This window comes from Somniosus microcephalus, chromosome 21 (assembly GCF_052327205.1).
Source record: "Somniosus microcephalus isolate GS21.2 chromosome 21, FLI_Smic_1.0, whole genome shotgun sequence".
NCBI classification, from domain to species: Eukaryota; Metazoa; Chordata; class Chondrichthyes; order Squaliformes; family Somniosidae; genus Somniosus; species Somniosus microcephalus.
In genome coordinates, this window is record NC_141007.1 from 71,777,872 (window position 1) to 71,797,605 (window position 19,734).

Here is a 19,734-nt window from a genome sequence, read left to right on the forward strand (position 1 = left end):
AGAAAATACGGAAATTGTATCTCTACATACTGCCAAATGGTGGACCACCGTTATTGGAACGGGAATGGATCAGGAAGATAAACTTGGATTGGCATTCCATTCATGCAATGACGGTGGACGGTAAAAAAGATGAAGACGTCACTCCTGGACGATTGTCAACAATCTTAGCTAACGCCAAAGAGGTATTTCAACAAGAACTGGGCACGCTTAAAGGCGTAACCGCCTCGATAAAAATAGAAGAGAATGCAGTTCCCAAGTTTTTCAAAGCAAGACCGGTACCATATGCAATTCGCCCAGCCGTCGAGGCAGAGCTGGAGAATCTGGAGAAGGCGGGCGTGTTGTCTAAGGTCGACTGGAGCGAGTGGGCGACACCCATCGTTCCTGTCATGAAGAAAACGTTAAGCAATAAGTCCGGAGAGCCAAGGAAGATTCGCATCTGTGGGGATTTCAAGGTGACGGTGAACCCTGTCCTTCACACAGTACAATATCCTCTTCCAAGGATAGAAGACATCTTCGCCTCACTGTCTGGAGGGAAGCGTTTTACAAAAATTGACCTAGCACAAGCATATTTGCAGATGGAGGTTGAAGAGTCCTCTAGGAAGTATCTCACGATAAACACTCACAAAGGTCTTTACCAGTATCATCGATTGGTATTCGGAGTAGCATCGGCTCCGGCGATATGGCAAAGAGCGATGGAACAAGTCCTGCAAGGGATTCCGGGGACTCAGTGTTACTTGGACGACATCCTTGTAACAGGTGAAGATGACAGTGAACACCTTAACAACCTAGAACAGGTGCTCACTAGACTACGGGAACATGGGCTGCGAGCCAACCGCCCCAACTGCGAATTTTTTAAGAAACAGATATCGTATTGTGGCCACGTGATTGATGAAGAGGGGTTACATAAGTCCCCTGACAAAATTGAAGCGGTTGTTAAGGCCCCAGCGCCTGAAAATGTGTCGCAACTGAGGTCATTCCTCGGATTGGTGAATTACTATCATAAGTTTTTGCCGAATTTGTCGACAATTTTGCACCCACTGAACGCCCTGCTACGAACGGGAGTAGCATGGAAATGGAGCGATGATTGTAAGCGTGCTTTTCAGAAGAGTAAGGACTTAATCACTTCAAGGGAAGTATTGGCTCACTACAACCCAGCACTGCCGATCAGACTGGCGTGTGATGCGTCTCCCTACGGCATTGGGGCGGTACTGTCACATAAGTTCCTTGATGGGTTAGAGAGGCCGATAGCTTTTGCGTCACGCTCGTTAACTTCTGCCGAGCGTAACTACGCTCAGATTGACAGAGAGGCCCTCAGCCTAGTGTGGGGGGTGAAGAAGTTCAATCACTACCTGCACGGTCAAAAATTTACTCTACTAACCGATCATCAACCTCTTGTCTCCATTTTCAACCCTCAGAAGGGCGTACCGATAATGACGGCACAACGGCTGCAGAGATGGTCCCTTTTCCTAGGGGCACACCAATATGACATCGAGTACAAAGGAACTAAACAGCATGGAAATGCTGATGGATTGTCACGCCTACCGTTGCCGACGGTGGAAGAAGAAGACCTTGCAGTGGATCCAATGGAGTTATTCCACTTGACCATAGTCGAATGTCTCCCTGTGACGAATGCAAACATAGAAAAGGAAACACGGAATCACCCGACACTATCACAGGTCTATGATTTAACGGTGAAGGGATGGCCAGCACATGGCGAACCACTGCTGCCAGCATTCTCGCCGAGAAGAGAACAGCTGTCAGTGTGCAGAGGAACCTTGATGTGTGGATCCAGAGTAGTAATTCCACCTAAGTTGACGGATAGAGTACTCAATGAGCTTCATGAGGGTCATCTGGGTGGGGTAAAAATGAAGAACTTAGCCAGAGCGTTTGTGTGGTGGCCGGGAATCGATAGAGAAATCGAAGAGATGACCAAGAGCTGTGCGGGATGCCAGAAGGTCCAAAACGCCCCACCAGAAGCTCCTCTGCATCCACGGGAGTGGCCCTCATCTCCATGGCAACAGGTGCACATTGATTTTGCTGGTCCCTTCATGGACTCGATGTTTTTAATTGCGGTGGATGCACATTCAAAGTGGCCAGAGGTAATAAAAATGTCCTCAACCACCACGGAAAAAACTATCAGAGTTTTGCGAACCATATTCGCCAGGAATGGGCTGCCTGAACAGATTTGCTCTGACAATGGACCACAGTTTGTGTCTGAAGAGTTCCGGAGGTTCTTAAAGAACAATGGCGTTAAGCATTACACATCTGCCCCATATCATCCAGCCACTAATGGATTGGCTGAGAGGTTTGTCCAAACATTCAAGAAGGCTATCAAGGCAATGTGTAATGAAGATATACCCCTACAACACAAGGTGGACAACTTCTTGTTTGCCTACCGGAATGCGACACATGCGGTTACCAACCAAACTCCAGCCATGATGTTCTTCAATCGAAGACTACGATGCCGCTTGGATTTGGTTAAGCCAAACATCCGAAGAGATGTGGAGAACAGGCAGTTTCAGAATATGAATGAAAGGCCGACCAGGAGTTTTAAGATAGGTCAACCAGTTTTGGCCCGGGACTACCGCACTGAGAAATGGCAGCCAGGAACAATTTGTACACGACAAGGACCTCTCATGTATACCGTGGACGTTGGGGAGAGCATTGTAAGACGCCATGCTGACCAGATTCTAGAGTCACTGGAAAACGTCAACTCCACACCACGATCTGATACACCTGGTAATGAAATTGACGTTCCAATTGCAGCTACCGCAGAACCGGTATTATTGGAAGCAGATGAACCAAACAAAGACATTGATTCCGACGCAACATTGCCCGAAGAACCTGATACCCCAAAGAGGCTTTATCCAGACAGAATCAGGAAGCCTCCTCAAAGACTGAACTTATAATTGCTTAAACTTAACCAATGTTTCCAGCAACAGTAATTGTGATTGTAATTCGTTATCATTTAGTTGTTAAATGAATGTTATGTACTGTTTATCTAAAAGGGGAGGAATTGTTGTGTATGTACCTTTAAGAGAATTAACTGGTCTCAGACTGCAGTACCGGCAGTGACCACCCCTGTATAAAAGGCGCTAGAGAGCCTCTGTTTGTTAGTTTCACTATTGACTTCCACCAGTAAAGACTTGTTTGTTTTCACTCCTGCTGGTCCGTGTCTCAATCATTCATGGACATAACACCGTAGACACCCCAAACTGCAGCCTTGTGGCTCGGAAAAGTCCTCTGTGGGTGTTGATTGTCAACAGCTCGGCTGGCTCTTCATTCAGGACCAGTTGCTGGTATGCTTGCTTGAGATCCAGCTTGGTGAACAGAGTGCCTCCAGCCAGTGTTGAAAACAGCTCTGTAACTGTTGGTAAGGGATACACATCTGGTAACACAGCAGTATTAACCGTACATCTGTAATCTCCACAGATTCGCAGGCCCCCCATCCTTCTTTGCAATGGGCACGATAGGGGTGGCCCAACGGGAGTTCTTCACTGGCAAGAGAACCCCTTGGTTCACCAGCTTATCCAGGGCCTCATCCACCTTCTTGCGCAACGCAAAAGGCACTGGTCGCGCCTTGAAGAACTTAGGCGCTACCCCTGGGTCCACTTCGATTGAGACTGGCGGTCCCCGACAGGCCCCGAACTCACCAAAAACCTCTTCATAGTTCTCCAACATAGGCATTATGGGCTGTCGCTGTACCGTGTGCACTCCTGTCACTTCAATACCTAGGGGCTCAAACCAATCTCTGCCCAGCAGGCTTGTGCCCTGCCCCGCCAGCACATAAAGTGGAAGTGTGTCCTTGACTGCCTGATACTTAACTTCCACATGAATCATACCCAGCACCTGGAGTTGAGCTTGGGACCACTGCCGTAGCACGCCACTGACCTGAGCCATCGCCGGGGGTTCACTTGGAGACAGCCTATTGTAAGTGTCTTAACTTATCAACGAACACGCTGAGCCTGAATCCACCTCCATGCAGAGTGGTGCCCCATTTATGATCACATTTGCCGTGTATCCCCACCGTCTGTAGGGTAGCTGCTCAGCTTCCGTGGTATACGCTGTGTACTCATCGTTGTCCTCCAGTGTCAGGGTGTGTGTCTGCGATGCTTGTGTTGGCTCTGCTGCAGCAACTTGAGCTTTCTTCATGCAGACACAAGCTATGTGTCCTCTTTTCTTACAGAAATGACATACTGCTGACACAAATTTGCATGTAGTGGAACCATAGAGAGCCCCACAGCGGAAACATTTTCTTCCTGTCTCTTTAGTTGCCTCCATGTCTCTCGCAGCAGCAGCTGCGTGTGTGGTCTTGTGCACCTCCTCGGCGGCCTGAGATGGTGCTGCCTCTGTACGGAGCATACGTGTGTTCATCGATGCAGCCTCTGCTGCTAAAGCCTTCTCCTCGGCCAGTCGGAACGTCAGGGCCTTCTCCGCTAACAGCTGTCTCTGCAATGCCGAGTCCAGCACTCCACACACAATCCGATCATGGAGCATATTGTCTAACTGGTCACCAAAATTACAATGTAATGAGCGTTTCCTCAACTCAGCAATGTAACTTGAAATAGATTGCCCAGGCTGTTGTTTACAATTGTGAAAATGGAAACGCTGCACAATCTCTGAGGGTTTTGGGTTAAAATGTTTCTGCAGCTTCTCAATCAAATCAGCATAATCCACCTCACTAGGTTTACGAGGAGCCACCAATGAACGCAGGACGGAGTAAGTAGCAGCTCCGCATACACTTAGCAACACTGAGCGCTTCTTCTCTTTGTCAATATTATTGGCCTCAAGGAAACACCCCAGTCTTTCTGCGTATTCCTCCCATGAACTGTCCTTATCCCCAGAGAACTCTTCACTACGTCCCAAGGGCGTCATAGTTTTAATGTGCACTGTCCCTTTAAGATCCACGGACTTTTTCTTTTTTTTTAAAATTCTTTTTCTCCTCCGGCCAGAGTTACGGTAGCTACACTCACGGTAGTTGCCTGGCCCGCACAATACTCTGTCCGCCGTCTACGTCGCAGCTAGCCAACTATCAAAATGTCGTTGATGTTGCTAGCTGAGTGGCCCGCTCGTCGCAATTTCCAATATCACGGCTGTAGGTTTGCATGTCTATCTCCATCCTTCTAGAGAGTTCAACAGCCGCCTCGTCGCCAGTATTGCATCTTGACCGAACAGTAATGAATAGAGGAGACGGAATGTACCTTTTACTATTTACTGAGTAAATGGGTGGACATTACAGCACATTGTCTGCAAGGCAGAACCTGAAACTGAAAGTGAAAGACAAAGTAAAACCGAGCCCCCCAGCACCCCCTTCAGGTAACACCCGGGAACTGGGACAAACTTAATTGAAGCAAAACTCAAAACACAACACTAACCCACACCAAGTCCCATTCACCTATCACCCCTGTGCCCATTGACCTACATTGCCTCCCGGTCCAGCAATGCCTCGAATTTAAAATTCTCATCCTTGTGTTCAAATGCCTCCATGGCCTCGCTATTTCCCAATTCTGTAACCTCCTACAACCTTCAGCTCTCTGCGCTCCTCCAATTCTGGCCTCTTGTGCATCTGCGATTTCCATTGCCCCATTATTGGTGGCCGTGCTTTAGCTGCCTAGGCTCTAAGTTCTGGAATTATCTCCCTAAACCTCTCCTTCAAGATGCTTTTTAAAAGCTACTTCTTTGACCAAACTTTTGGTCACCTGTCCTAATATCTCTATGTGGCGTGGTGTTAAATTTTGTTTGATAATCGCTCCTATGAAGGACATTTTACTACATTAAAGGTAACAAGATTAATGCAAGTTGTGTGAGAGAACAGGTTACATGATATAGTACAGTCCTAGGTATTAAAAAGCATCATCAGATGGTGTGGTATTGTGCAGACAGCAAAAAATCAGCCTCACAAATACCAAAATAGGAAAGGATGGCATGACGCGAGGTTCCCAGGACAAATCCAATTGCCCCAAGGCCATCTCATTGGACAAGAAACTGGCAAAAAAAACAAAGGAATTGACAAGATCAATGGTGTGGTAAACCACTTTTATCGTTCACTATCGTTACACTATGGTTATCACTGTTTATATCGTTACACTATGGTTATCACTGTTTACACTGTTGTATCACTACACAAGGTCACCTCTTGTCACGCTGTTATACCTGGGCTGACCACAGCTGACTCCGCCCATGACTCCGCCTGCTTGCCCAGGTATAAAGGTGGTCGACTGGCTGGTATTCCTCCTTGTTGGACCCGATCACCCACGAGGGTGGGCTCTGTTATTTAGCCAATAAAAACCTATAGTTACTATCTTAACTCGTCGCTTTTCATTGGATGAATTGATAGGTATATCAATTTTATTGGCTAAATTTTGAAATGAGTGGATCGGAGCAGCCAAACGACCAGCCAAACGGCCAGCTACAACAGCCACAGCAGCCGGCCTGGCTGCGAGCCCTCCGACCGCCGTACCTGGATCTAAACCCACAGGCAGCGAACTCAGCCCTCGACTTCAAACACTGGCTGAGCTGTTTCGAATCCTACCTGGGAGAATCCGGCGTGCCTCCGGGATCCAAACTAAGAGTTCTGACCGCCCAAGTGAGCCCTAAAGTATTTGCAATCATCCAGGACCGTACTACATACGAGGACGCCCTCAACCTGCTGAAAGAGCAGTACCGGAGCCCGGTAAACTCTATGTATGCCAGACATCTCCTAAGATCCCGCTCGCAACAGCCAGGAGAGTCTGTAGATGAATTTTTACGGGCGCTACAAACACTCGGCAGGGACTGTGACTTTAAAGCTGTAACGGCTGCAGAAAATACTGAAGGGAATATCCGCGATGCCTTCGTGAAAGGCCTTCGGTCCGACTACTCACGGCAAAGACTGCTCGAATCAAAGGACCTCGACCTGAATACAACTGCAGCCCTCGCTCGCTCTCTGGAAGTGGCCCATCGGGACCTCGAGGCGTATTCCAGGTACTGTGCTGCGCGACCCTGGGACTCCGGCCCGACCCCGGCCGCAATACCCCTCGCACCGCCACCTCTGGGACCTACCTCAGCATCGGCGTCCCAGAACCGATCGGGACCACCACCCCCGGTACCGGCTGCAACATCGGAGACCCGCGATCGGGCCGCTGGCTGCTTCTTCTGTGGCCAGGCGAAACACCCGAGGACGCGCTGCCCTGCAAGAAACGCGACTTGCTCCGATTGCCACAAGAAAGGCCACTTCGCTAAGGCCTGCAGGGGGAGAGCCACAGACGCCAGCAGTGCCTCATGCGAGTTGTGGGGGCGGCCATCTTTCATCAAGGCCACAGATGCCAGTATCCCCTCGTGTGAGTCGTGGGGCGGCCATCTTTGATCAAGGCCACCGACACCAGCAGTGCCTCATGTGAGTTGTGGGGGCGGCCATCTTCTCCGCCATTTTATTCAACCTCGTGGGCGCCGCCATTTTGTCCACCACACTCGACCGCCACCTTGCCTCCAGACCCGACCACCGCCTCACCCGCAGACTACAGCAGCTCGCTCAGCCATACACTAGCCTCCGTCACACTGGACCAAGCTCGCCCGCATCACCTGTCCAAGTCCATGATGGACATCAAAGTAAACGGCCACGCCACGACCTGCCTGTTCGACAGCGGAAGCACGGAGAGTTTCATCCATCCAGACACGGTGAGCCACTACTCCCTCACTGTCCGGCCAACGCGCAACCGGATCTCGATGGCGTCGAGGTCCCATTCTACAGACATCTGCGGCTACTATGTTGTGACCTTGTCGGTTAGGGGCACGGAGTATAAAAATTTTAAACTCCTCGTCCTGCCCCAGCTCTGCGCTGCCGTCCTACTGGGGCTGGACTTCCAATCCCACCTTCAAAGTGTCACTTTGGCATACGGTGGACCCCTCCCCCCACTCACAGTCGACAACCAGCAGCCTTTAAACCGCCCACCGCATACCACCTACGGCCTATCCACCCTCAAGGTCCCGCCCCCCTCCCTGTTCGCTAACCTCACCCGCGACTGTAAACCCGTCGCCACCAAGAGCAGGCGGTACAGTGCCGGGGACAGAGCTTTTATTAGCTCTGAGGTGCAGCGTCTCCTGAAGGAGGGCATCATCGAGAGGAGCAACAGCCCCTGGCGTGCCCAGGTCGTAGTCGTTAAGACCGGCAATAAAAACCGCCTGGTCATCGACTACAGCCAAACCATAAACCGGTACACCCAGCTGGACGCATACCCCCTTCCCCGCATATCTGATATGGTCAATCAGATTGCACAGTACCGGGTATTCTCCACCATCGACCTTAAGTCGGCCTATCACCAACTCCCTATCCGCCCTGAGGACCGCCAGTATACCGCCTTCGAGGCGAATGGCCGCCTCTACCACTTCCTTAGGGTTCCCTTCGGCGTCACCAACGGGGTTTCGGTCTTCCAAAGGGAGATGGACCGGATGGTTGACCAGAACGGGCTGCAGGCCACGTTCCCTTATCTAGATAACGTCACCATCTGCGGCCGCGACCGGCAGGACCACGATGTTAATCTGGAGAAATTCCTCCGTACGGCCGAACGGCTGAACCTCACTTACAATAAGGAGAAATGTGTGTTTAACACCTCGCGTCTCGCCATCCTCGGCTGCGTAGTAGAGAACGGGGTCATCGGCCCCGACCCCGAAAGAATGCGCCCCCTCATGGAGCTACCCCTCCCCCACTGTCCAAAGGCGCTGAAGAGAACCCTGGGGCTCTTCGCCTACTATGCCCAATGGGTGCTGAATTATGCGGACAAAGCCAGACCCCTCATGAAGTCCACCTCCTTCCCCCTGACGGCAGAAGCGTGCGCAGCCTTCTCCCTCATAAAGGGAGACATTGCTAAGGCCACAATGCACGCGGTGGATGAGTCTATCCCTTTCCAAGTGGAGAGCGATGCATCCGACTTCGCCCTAGCAGCAACCCTTAACCAGGCGGGGAGACCTGTGGCCTTCTTCTCAAGGACCCTCCAGGGCCCTGAGATCCGACACTCTTCGGTCGAGAAGGAGGCCCAGGCGATCGTGGAGGCAGTACGACGCTGGAGGCATTACCTGGCAGGCAAACGATTTACCCTCCTCACCGACCAGCGTTCAGTCGCTTTTATGTTTAATAACAAGCTGAGGGGCAAAATCAAGAACGACAAGATCTTGAGGTGGAGAATCGAGCTCTCCACCTATGATTATGATATCTTGTACCGACCTGGTAAACTGAATGAACCCCCAGATGCTCTATCACGAAGTACATGCGCCAACGCGCAAATTGATAGACTGCAGACCCTCCACAACGACCTCTGCCACCCCGGGGTCACCAGACTTTACCACTTCATTAAGGCCCGCAACCTGCCCTACTCCATCGAGGAGGTCAGGACCATGACCAGGAACTGCCAAACCTGTGCCGAATGCAAACCGCATTTCTTTAGGCCGGACAGAGCAAGCCTGATCAAGGCCACCCGCCCCTTCGAGCGCTTGAGCATCGATTTTAAGGGGCCCCTCCCGTCCTCTGACCGTAATGTGTACTTCCTCAACATCATTGATGAGTACTCCCGTTTCCCCTTTGCCTTCCCCTGCCCAGACATGACCAGTACCACGGTCATCAAATGCCTGAACGACCTTTTCGCCTTGTTCGGGTTCCCGAACTATATACATAGCGACCGGGGCTCATCCTTCATGAGCGAGGAACTTCGCCAGTTCCTACTAGCGAGAGGCATTGCTGCAAGCAGGACCACCAGCTACAACCCCCGAGGGAACGGCCAGGTGGAAAGAGAGAACGCGACTGTCTGGAAGGCCGTTCTCTTAGCCTTAAAGTCTAAGGGCCTGCCAACCTCTCGCTGGCAGGAAGTCCTCCCGGCAGCGCTGCATTCCATCCGGTCACTGCTTTGCACTGCCATTAACGCCACCCCCCATGAACGAATGTTTGTTTTCCCCAGGAAGTCGACTACGGGAACCTCGCTACCAACATGGCTGACTTCTCCGGGGCCCGTCTTGCTGCGAAAGCACGTGAGGGCCCATAAAACGGACCCCCTGGTCGAGAGGGTGGACCTCCTGCACGCCAACCCCCAGTACGCCTATGTGGCATACCCAGACGGGCGGGAGGACACAGTCTCCTTACGAGACCTTGCACCCTCGGGCACCCCTGAGACACCACCGTTACCCCCCACCACCCCCCAAACCCACCCCAGGTAGACGGCATGCCAGAACCCCACGAGCCTTCGCCGACCACGCAGACACCAGCATTAACATCGGATACTGCATCACCGCCGCCGCTGCTGCGCCGATCAGAGAGACTTACGAGGCCTCCGGACAGACTGACATACCCGAACTGGTAGCACACTTCACCCCGCCGGACTCAAATCTAAACAAGGGGTGAATGTGGTAAACCACTTTTATCGTTCACTATCGTTACACTATGGTTATCACTGTTTATATCGTTACACTATGGTTATCACTGTTTACACTGTTGTATCACTACACAAGGTCACCTCTTGTCACGCTGTTATACCTGGGCTGACCACAGCTGACTCCGCCCATGACTCCGCCTGCTTGCCCAGGTATAAAGGTGGTCGACTGGCTGGTATTCCTCCTTGTTGGACCCGATCACCCATGAGGGTGGGCTCTGTTATTTAGCCAATAAAAACCTATAGTTACTATCTTAACTCGTCGCTTTTCATTGGATGAATTGATAGGTATATCAAATGGTAACCGAAGATTTAACATAAAAAGGAAAAGTGGACAGTGGGTCAAAATAACCAGCCTTGAGAGAACAAAACGCTATCAGAAAGCCCAAGACATGAAGGCAGCATTGTTCGGGCAGTTTCGTGATCTCGAGGTACTCATTTGGGCATTACTCTATGGCCCGGAATTTGCGGTCAGCAGCGAAGTGACAGCAATTACTGCTGACCTCGTGATCTCTGTGACAAGAACTTTAGCTTTCTCAACCTTAATTTGATTGTAGCACTTTCAAAAGGGGATCTCCAGCGTACAGCAACAGTGATGTCATCAAGCAGTCTAAGCAGCCAATCATATTGAAGAATTCTCACAGACAGTAAACCAGGAAATATAAAGCAGCTTTTATCATTCACTTTTTAAAAATATTACAGAGTGTGAAATAAAGACTGGGACCTATACATGGGGTTAAAGTAGATGAAAATAACAAACTTAAAAAAAACATGTTTCTAATTATTTTAAAAATCTAGTAATTTTTATCATAATGGAGGAATTTGACATTCCACAAATATAAAATTAGATTTTCAGGGCCAGAACGGTCGTTAAAATCCCAGTTACACCTCTTTCAACAAGGCTTAACTTTTTATGGGGTGTTTAACAGCAATATTAGAGCGGAAAAGGGGAAGTTTTCGTCAGTTCAAGTGATTCACTGATTGCCAGCTCTGGGGAGTTCCACAGCTCAGCCTGCGGCGGAGCAGGGAATAACTAACCGCAACTTCAGGATTTCCACGTTTATCTGCGCATGCGCTAAATCCTGAAGTTACGGTCAGTTTCAGAGGGGTAATGACTGCGAACGCTGACAGTTTCGCCGTCATTACCACCGCAAAATTTGGGCCATTCTCTTTATAATATAAGTAGTTTGTGAGAACTATATTCAAGATTAATGACTTGGATTACTCACAGGGCAGCTGTACAAATTGAAACAACAGCATGGCATTGTGTTGAAGGCTAAATACAGAGAGATAGTCAGGGTAAATGTCACTGCAGAGGCAGATAGAGGAAGCAATTTAGTAGATATTCTAACTGACTGGGTTCAGAGAGATAAGATGGGTGACACTGGCCTCTTTTCCTTCAGAGGCAATTAAAGTCCTGACTGCACCGTAAAAATATGTAAGGAAATACTGTAATTAGCTTTACTACAAGTCAGTAGATCACATTCAAGCTTGCAGTAATAGGAAAGGCTGGAAAGCTAAAACAGTCTGAAAGAAGTTCTGATGGTCAACCTTTAGTTCAGAAAGATTTAAACAAGAAAGCATAGGCAAGGCTTATTATTTCCTCAGGTGTCTGAAAGATTTCAACACAGACATGCCAACAGGAAAATAATCGTGTAGATGTTACAGTGAAGCGCCATTTGCGTCTCTTGATAAAATGTTTAATGGGGTTCGACTCAGTATTTTTATAAAGTATAAATTGATGATGGCATGCATGTAGCCAGACTGACAATAATTGGTATTTCTTTAGTTTAACAAGCCATGAGCACCTATATTTGCACCTGTGAGTCAAGGGGTCAGAATAACGAGGTGCAATTTATTTCTAATATCAGCACAGAGGGAGAATGGCCTTTAATTAGGTTCATTGTTGGACTTCTAAAAAAAAACCATGCTAATCTTTATTAATGTGACTCAAAAGGTTGTTTAAGAGTCCTGGAAAGAATGGTTTCACCGGTAAAGCTTTTATTTTGATGACATTTCATAGAATTGTAGAAATTTACGGCACAGAAGGAGGCCATTCGGCCCATCGTGTCTGTGCCGGCCGAAAAAGAGCTATCCAGCCTAATCCTACTTTCCAGCTTTTGGTCTGTAGCCCTGTAGGTTCCAGCTGTGGCTCAGTGGGTAGCACTCTCGCCTCCGAGTCAGAAGGTTGTGTCCCACTCCAGAGACTTGAGCACAAAAATCTAGGCTGACACTCCAGTGCAGTTCTGAGGGAGTGCTGCACTGTCTGAGGTGCCTTCTTTCGGATGAGATGTTAAACCGAGGCCCCGTCTGCCCTCTCAGGTGGACGTAAAAGATCCCACGGCCACTATTCAAAGAAGAGCAAGGGAGTTCTCCCCGGTGTTTTCCTGGCCAATGTTTATCCCTCAATCAACATCACTAAAACAGATTATCTGGTCATTTTCACATTGCTGTTTGTGGGAGCTTGCTGTGCACAAATTGGCTGCCACGTTTCCTACATTACATCAAAAGTACTTCATTGGCTGTAAAGTGCTTTGGGACGTCTGGTGGTCATGAAAGGCGCTACATAAATGCAAGTCTTTCTTTTCTTTTTCAAGTGCCTTTTCAAGTAGTTTTTAAATGCGTTGAGGGTTTCTGCCTCTATCACCCTTTCAGACAGTGAGTTCCAGACCCCCACCACCCTCTGGGTGAAAGAAATTCTCCTCAACTCCCCTCTAATCCTTCTACCAATTACTTTAAATCTATGCCCATTTCTGCAATACTCCGATCTATTGATGAGCTTGGACTTGTCACTGGCCTCACCTCTGGTGCTATGTAGTCTGGGGTCCCACAAAAGGTTCGGGTTGTCACATTGTTGAATATGCTCTCTTTGCACATGCCGAAATCTGCAATTTTGATGTGTCCCTCGGCATTCAGCATCACATTATCCAGCTTTAAGTCTCTGCAAACGATTTAAATGTGGATTAAGTAAGCTAACAATCAGTGTGAATATCCTAATTTTTTGAAAGTAGGTTATCCTACACCTAACTGAGGTGTTATTGGGACTGTTCATTGGGAAACGAGGAACAGGAATTGTTGAGACCGTTTGCCTCCAGTAATTTTATACTCTGAAAATCATACAACGGTTACAACAATTTTCTTCAACTCCCACATTACATAGAATCATACAGCACAGAAGGAGGCCATTAGGCCATTGTACCTGTGCCGGCTACAAACTAGTGACCCATCCTTGACAGAGGCAGGTTGCAATACAAGTCATGGTTACAAAATGAAAGAAAAAAAGTCAAAATTTAATAATATCCAAACATTTCAAATCAAAATTAAAAATAGTGGCAAAGGAGAGTGGGAGCAATATATGAGGATAAACTTCAGTCAAAGACGGAGGAAGACCATACCGTCTTGTTTGTTTATTTATCTTCCACGTATTTTAAGATTATGCAAGTCATACAGAAAATGCGATGTACCACCTATAATCTCATGCTAAGGACTGGTGAGGTGAAAACAGTGCTTAATGGAGGTGAAGATTACTCTCACAGAATTAGTACATATGTTGTCTGCAACGATTTGATTTGCACTGAGAGCTGACCCTAGTTGCAGGCGGATTAGTAAAAAAGAATCACCCAGGACATGTTGAGGTAGAATAGGTACTGGTTATTTTACAGGACTAGTAATCCAGAGGCCTGGACTAATAATCCGGAGAGTGTTCAAATCCCACCATGGGCAGTTTGAAAATTTGAATGCAGTTTAAAAAATCTGGAAATAAAAAACTGGTCTCAGTAAAAGTGACCGTGATGCTGTCGGACTGTTGGAAAGTTAACTGGTTCACTAATGCCCTTTAGGGAGGGAAACCTATCGGCTCATCCGGTGTGGCCTATATGTGGCTCCTGTCACACACCAACTTGGTTAACTCTTAACTGCCCTCTGAAGTGGCCAAGCAAGCCACTCAATTGTATCAAACTGACAAATAGGGATGGGCAATAAATGGCCATCCCTTCAAAATCAGAAAAAAACGAATAGAAGCCAGTAAGATCCCCAAGATCTCTAAATATGTCAGCTGCATCAAACTGAATTCAAGTGAGTGTGCAGAGATGGTGAATGGTACTGATGATCATTCTGAAACCAATCCTTGCCAGTGTAGCTGTGGGGCACATGATATTAACAGCTGCTGATGCAAATATATCCCTAGACTCAATAAGGAAGACATCCTTGTTTGAGGATACCTGATTTAATTCAAACACTTTGTGATCAAGCAGTTTCAGTTTTTACCAGTGTTTCAGATGAAAGCACCCTTTGGATGCAGGGTATGGAAAACCTGTTGACAACCTTCAACTGTGCTGTCCTTTATCAGCAGAACATTTAAGAGCAGAACATTATTATTGTTGGATTTTCTTTCTCGTTTCCCTTCCTTAGACCCTTCTGTATCAGTTACTAGACCCCAGCTAAGACCATTAGCAGGCAATCTGCTCAGGCTTCAGTCGCTCTGACAGGAGTCACCATGCTATCAGATGATCAGGAAACCGTAGGACATTACTGTGAGCCTGCTGTTTTGCACACAAAGTTCCTGATCTCAGGAGGTAGGGCGTGTGGGGATAAATTCTGAGCAAAGGATGGGTAGTTCCCCTCAGGAAGAAGTGCAGGATACTATGCCACCTGTTTTCATTTACATTTCCATATCTGTGGTTTCTTTATTGACATTCTCTCACAAAGCAGTTGGCCCACTGATGGCTATAAATAGACATTGATGTTATTGAGTAAGTAGTAAGTTGTATTATTTTAAACCTTACTTCTTTGCAACTGTGCACATTGGAACAGTGAACAGGTTTATCATCATTATCTCTGATCCAACATTGGCTCTCTTACCTGTAAATGATCCCCTTCTTATGCAAGAAGAACAGCCCAACGGCGATCTCTGCTGCATAGAACCTACAATTACAGAAAGCAAACATCTAGAGCAATCTCTAATGAACAAACAGCCTTGAAATGGTCCCCAGATATTCCGAATTTTAAATTTCAAATCTTTCAACTGAAATGGCTACACATTCATTTGTTACAGAATATTACTTTTTAAGTTGCAGGAACCCTTTTGTAATTCTGCAAGAACTGTATGCTTTTAAACTGCCTTCATAAACTACTGAAAGGGAAAAGATGGCCCAGTGACACAATGGCCCCGACTTTTACTCTGAGATGAGAACGGAGCGGCCGAGGGCGGTAGCGAGTGAGGGGGGTAGTGGGTGAGGGCGGTAGCGGGCGAGAGGGGGTAGTGGGTGATGTGATGGTCTGGCTGATTTTAATGGGAGGTACTTTTTCCCCCCTCTATATGTCTCTGCACAACAATATTTATTTCCTGGCTGAGAGACAGGATAAGTACACTGCTTTCTGACCCCCATTAAGAGCAACATAAAAGCAACCCAGGGTCCCTCACGTATGTGAAGAAACTCAACTCGCATCCTAGTGAAGCATGTGGGCACAAAGAGACTATATTTGGCAGACAGGAGTGAATATAGAATATTGAACTGGAATTTAATTAGATTCATGGAAGTCACAGGGATCAATACTTACACTGCCTGGGGCTCCTTGAACTTCCCAACTTGCTGAATGTGGTACATTAGGTCACCACCGTTCACATATTCCATGACGAAATAAAGGCGATCCTAGAACAGAAGATGGAAGCTACATGAGCAGAAGAAAAATCCTCTAATCTGCTGTATTGAAATCACAATATTTGGGAGCATTTTTATAATTACATTTTCACTTAAAATATTCACAACTTTGAACTGTAGAGAGCTCAAGAGAAATTAGCCAGGGCCAGATAATACACTGCGTCTGCAACAGAAAATTGTTGGTAATTAGCATAACCACCTGGAAGGAAAGCAGGGGAACAGCAACCCCCTCAGGTACAAGAGGGGGATAGCTAGAGTGAACTGATGCAGGCATATTGGGCACGAGTTCGGCTTTGGGGCGGCGAGGCGAGTGTCAAGCTTTCACGGCCGCAGTGGAGTGAGGTCGTGGTTATTTTAACTCCTGGGTCTCATTGCCATCTCCGAGGTGAGTTTCCTGCCCGATCCTGGCAGAAATCATTACCTCGCCAGTGGGCGGGAACGGGATTTCGGGTGGCAGGGAGCCTTCGCTGGGGATGCACCAGAATGGTTCCCGGCACTAAGATAAGTTGGTCATGATGGGTCTGGAGGCAATTGTACTCGGGAGGGGGGAGTGGCGGGGGGGGCGGAATGGGGATGGGGAAGCTAGGTGCAGGGGAGGCCCAAGGTTTCTTTGCGAGGCCTGGAGAAGCACTCCTGCTTCCCTAGGCCCCACGAGAAAACCCAAAAACATACCTACCTGGTCGTCGTCTGCTTGCGGCCAGATTTCTTCGGCGGCTCTTGAAGTGAGCGCCACTCATGCGACTACGCAGTAAAGTTGCTTCGCAGGCCTGTTTGCGTCATAGGATCCTGATCGTTGCATTTTAATGAGGCCTTTGCCTACGTGGAGAGAGTGCCTCCGATACTGTCCAAAACGCGCCTGTTCAAAATGGCATGGAGCGCAAATGCGACGTGACTAAGGTGACTACCATGTGGCCCCGATTTTAACCCCTTGCACGCTCCAGTTCTCATCAGGTGCAGGGCATTAAAATCGGCGCTAGTGTGTTCAGCACTATTAAAATGAGACAAAATTAAGCCTTTAGGTTTTGTAACAGCCACCAGTTAGATTACACAATATTAAGCCTCCAGCCTTGACAATGTTATTCTTGCCAATGTAACCAGAGATCTACTTTAGCACTGAATGTTAAATATGCGCAGTATACACATGGGAGTGAAAAAAAAACCAACTATGTTTTAAGACTGCAACTTACTAGTTTCAGCCCCGGCAGCACCCATAATACTGCCATGAAGCACTAATCAGAGAATACTTCACTACCAATTACCAGAAAATAATGGCATGGCATGCCACCGAGTCTCAACCGATCATGGGATCGAGCAGATGGTGCTTTTTATTGGTTGCTCTGTGAAAGAGGAAACCCTCTTAAACCTTCCTGCTCTGAAAGCATTTCCTGAACACTGCTCAGTGGTGCAGCCAAGGAGATATAAAGTAGTCACATTTGATTTTTGGAGGCAAGAGTATGGTTGCTTTTTAGCAGCTGACATACGATGACGGTGCAGCTAGTGCGTTTTTTAGTTCCGGTAACACTGAAACTATGAGGGAATGGTTTTCCTCTGCATTGTGCTTGGGAAATCGGTGCTCTCCAGGTGCAGGGTAGGAGGGAGAAAAGGGACAGCGGCCCTGGGCAGAGGGGTCAAAGCTTGCTGCTTTATTTTTCCTTTGTTCGATGCCTGTGGAAAGGTGGTGCAAGGGTCTGTCTCCAGACCGCTGCAGACTAGAGGCTCTGTCCCCAGACCGCTAGAGGGTCAGCAGGGGTGCTGAGGGCAGGTCGAAGACAGTAAAACAAGTTTCAAAGTTATATTTAATTATTCCTCCCCCCACCCCCCCCAGCAGAAATAGAAGCACTCGGAGCTCTGCAGCCACAACCTGAAGTCACTGATTACGAGTTAGTATAGTGTTAATACAAGTTAGAATAGTGTTAATGCAGTCCTTTCGAAGGGAACTTGACAAGTTCCTGAGAGAAGAGGACATTTCCAATTTTAGGGGGTAAGTAGCTACTTAGCTGGATTATGAAGAGTTAAGGGCAACTGTGTCTCTTGGAACTTGCTTAATTGCCGTGGAGTCAGAAAGAAATTTCCCAGATTTTTCTGAATTGGCTACAGCAAGAAATTGTGTGATGTTGCATCTTCGATTAGATGGGCAGGTTTGATGGGCCTGAGTACTTTTTATCGTCCTTTTTGTATGTAAGCACTTTATAGATGCTGAAGAACCAGTGGTGTATTTCCAGTCATTTCTCTTTTTCTTCTAGCTTAACCTCTGGAGTCTTGGTTCAAGCCCCACTTGAGCACATAATCTAGACTGACTCTCCCAGTGCACTACTGAGGGATTGCTGCATGGTTGAAGGTGCTGTTTTTTGGATGTGACATTAAACCGAGGCCCCACCTGCCTTTTTAGCTGAATGTAAAAGATCCCATGGCACTATTCAAAGACGAGCAGTGAGTTCTCCCCAGTGTTTGTCTCTCAATCAACACCTCCAAAAATAAACTGGGCTATATCTTGCTGGAGCAGGGCAGTTTAGTTTAGACTTTTTTCTGCACCCTTTAGCTTGAAAAAGTTTTGTGTAGTAAGCAAGCTGATAACAGCACGTCGAGGGCAAAGGGACCTCTGTGAACAGTGGGACCAACAGTGTCTCTCCTTAACCAATGAGATTCAAGGATTGAGAAAGAACCAGAGGAATGACGGAGAAGGAGGGTGAATGAGTCAAATCAGGTGAGAAAGAAAAATAAAGAGGGAAGAATGGATTAAGAGAGAGAGATAAAAAGAGACAGAAAGGAAAAGTAAGAAAAAAATGTAAAAATTTTTAATGTGACATTTAAAAAATTTCTAACAACAATTGACTACCTGCAGGAATGACATTGAATAGTTTAAATTGTTCCCTTTTTGGGTCAGAGAGGTTGATTGGCATTTCATTAACAATAATCCAGTTGTTAAAAAGATACTTACGCTGTTATGTTCCAGCCCTAACTTTCTGCGGCAAGTTTACTGGGCAATTAATATGCAAATTCTTAAAAATAACGTGGAGGTTGAGGGTGAGATGCCATTTGTACGAAGGAAATGGCGGCATGGCGTAAATCAACCAGCAATTTCTGGAGATTCGCAACTCATGGTGCATCTCTTAATCCTCTGAACTTGCTGGCTGATTTGAAACAAGATTTTTCCAACAAGATCTGACCCAACATCTTATAATTTGTCTCATTGCTTTCTGTGGGCAGAGTTGGGTTAAGACTGTGGGCGCAGCCCAACCCGCCGCTCCCATGATCCATTAAAACACAAACGTGTAGTAAAATACATGAAGAAATAGGCTCAGGATGTTTACACACTGCATTAATACTACGATATACTCCACGGAAATGACTCTGATCCAGTGGCTCTGTACAGTTTTTCTGTGTTATGGTGAGTTTTACCAGGGACCCCGTCCCGTAGTGGACTGGGACCACAGGGCAAAGGCCCCGTAGGCTTGTGTGTTAATCCCCCCCACCCAACCGTCTGTGGGAGCTTGCTGTGCACAAATTGGCCGGCGCATTTACCTACAAAACAACAGCGACTACACTTCAAAAGTAATTCAATGGCAGTGAAGCTCTTTGGGACATCCTGCAGATGTGAAAGGCCCAATATAAATGCAAGTTCTTTCTTTCTTTGTGCTCTATTGTTCTGGTAATATATCTCAACATTCTATTTGCTTTTT

The 19,734-nt window shown here is 47.5% G+C and overlaps 1 protein-coding gene across 3 annotated transcripts in view; it reads right to left on the reverse strand.

The window, feature by feature from the left end:
* LOC147102949 (protein kinase C alpha type) overlaps positions 1 to 19,734 on the reverse strand; it is a 502,947-nt gene that overhangs the window by 81,025 nt on the left and 402,188 nt on the right. For all 3 annotated transcript variants that reach the window (XM_085963926.1, XM_085963925.1, XM_085963927.1), the window contains 3 exons: positions 15,954 to 16,045; positions 15,255 to 15,317; positions 13,197 to 13,335 (listed from right to left, as the gene is read on the reverse strand). In XM_085963926.1, the coding sequence (XP_085820052.1) occupies positions 13,197 to 13,335; positions 15,255 to 15,317; positions 15,954 to 16,045 (294 nt within the window). The remainder of the gene's footprint in view (positions 1 to 13,196; positions 13,336 to 15,254; positions 15,318 to 15,953; positions 16,046 to 19,734) is intronic.